Raw genomic sequence first — 1,012 nt, 5'->3', positions numbered from 1 at the left:
AAGAGGAAAAAATAGAGCAAGAGGGAAACGGATCACTGAACTGACAGAAATAAAGGTTTCAACATTCCAGTTGACCTTCGGCTAAACTGTAGCGAGGAGGCAAAGTGAAACTACAAAAGAGAAAGAAATTAAAGTCGGTTGTCACTATCGTACATATATTTTTTTGCGACTACATACAATTGTTCACGTATGTATCTAAATATTTCGAGCGTTTTGGATAGTGAATTAGCACATTTAAGTAAGGAACAGTTCGGCGACACTAATTGAAATTCGGCCGGCATAATAAATCGAGTCTTTGCGCTTCCTGGAATACACGTTTCGTTCACTCTCTGAAACAGTATTTTAGAAACGACAGCATGTATCCACCACAAGGAAAGACGCGGCGATTGTACGTAATGGATGTAAAGATTGATATTTATAATGAGAACAATGAGAAGCTTCCGTCGAGGAAAGAAATGAGTCCCGTGAAATCCTTCGAGGTCGGGAGCGTTCTGGTAGGTTAAGTCACTAGTTGGCATCGCAACACGGTGAGTCATATTCATTTATGCTCGATATTCGTGAAGGCATTTGTAAAAGCTCATATAAAGTACAAGAATAATATACAGAGATCCTGGTAGCTAATGAATATTGGTCATGCACCGACAGAGCGTAAAAGGAGTGAAAACGGAGCGAAACGGTTGGCGACGTGTGGCATGGGGCCGAGCGCTGGGCGTCGGGCGAGCGTCTGCGCGGAGGTGAGTGCCGTGCTGTGTGTGGGACCGTCGCGCCGAGCTCGTGTTTCTCGCTCTATTCACACCCTCAGCGTCGCTGTCATCCCGCTGTCATGGATCCCGCATTCGAAGGAGCTGGCTCTGAAGAGGGCACGCAGATCTGGAGGATTGAGGTATGTTTCCTAGTCCAAAAATCTCGGTGGGAAGCCACGCCCACTTTTCGGGAAGGCGTCCCCCTCGGCGCCCCCTCCCGCTGCCTCGCCGACTGAAGCGGCCTCCTCTGTGCGAATGAAAACATGTGC

At 47.7% G+C, this 1,012-nt stretch overlaps 1 protein-coding gene across 8 annotated transcripts in view; it reads left to right on the top strand.

The window, feature by feature from the left end:
* Positions 1-699: 699 nt before the first annotated feature.
* Positions 700-1,012, top strand: part of LOC119593490 (gelsolin, cytoplasmic-like) — a 58,995-nt gene continuing 58,682 nt past the window's right edge. For all 8 annotated transcript variants that reach the window (XM_037942433.1, XM_037942436.1, XM_037942439.1 and 5 more), the window contains exon 1: positions 700-883. In XM_037942433.1, the coding sequence (XP_037798361.1) occupies positions 824-883 (60 nt within the window). In that variant the 5' untranslated portion in view covers positions 700-823. The remainder of the gene's footprint in view (positions 884-1,012) is intronic.

This window comes from Penaeus monodon, chromosome 32 (assembly GCF_015228065.2).
Source record: "Penaeus monodon isolate SGIC_2016 chromosome 32, NSTDA_Pmon_1, whole genome shotgun sequence".
Taxonomy (NCBI): domain Eukaryota; kingdom Metazoa; phylum Arthropoda; class Malacostraca; order Decapoda; family Penaeidae; genus Penaeus; species Penaeus monodon.
The sequence above is the reverse complement of the archived record's forward strand: the minus strand, read 5'-3'. Positions and strand labels throughout refer to the sequence as shown.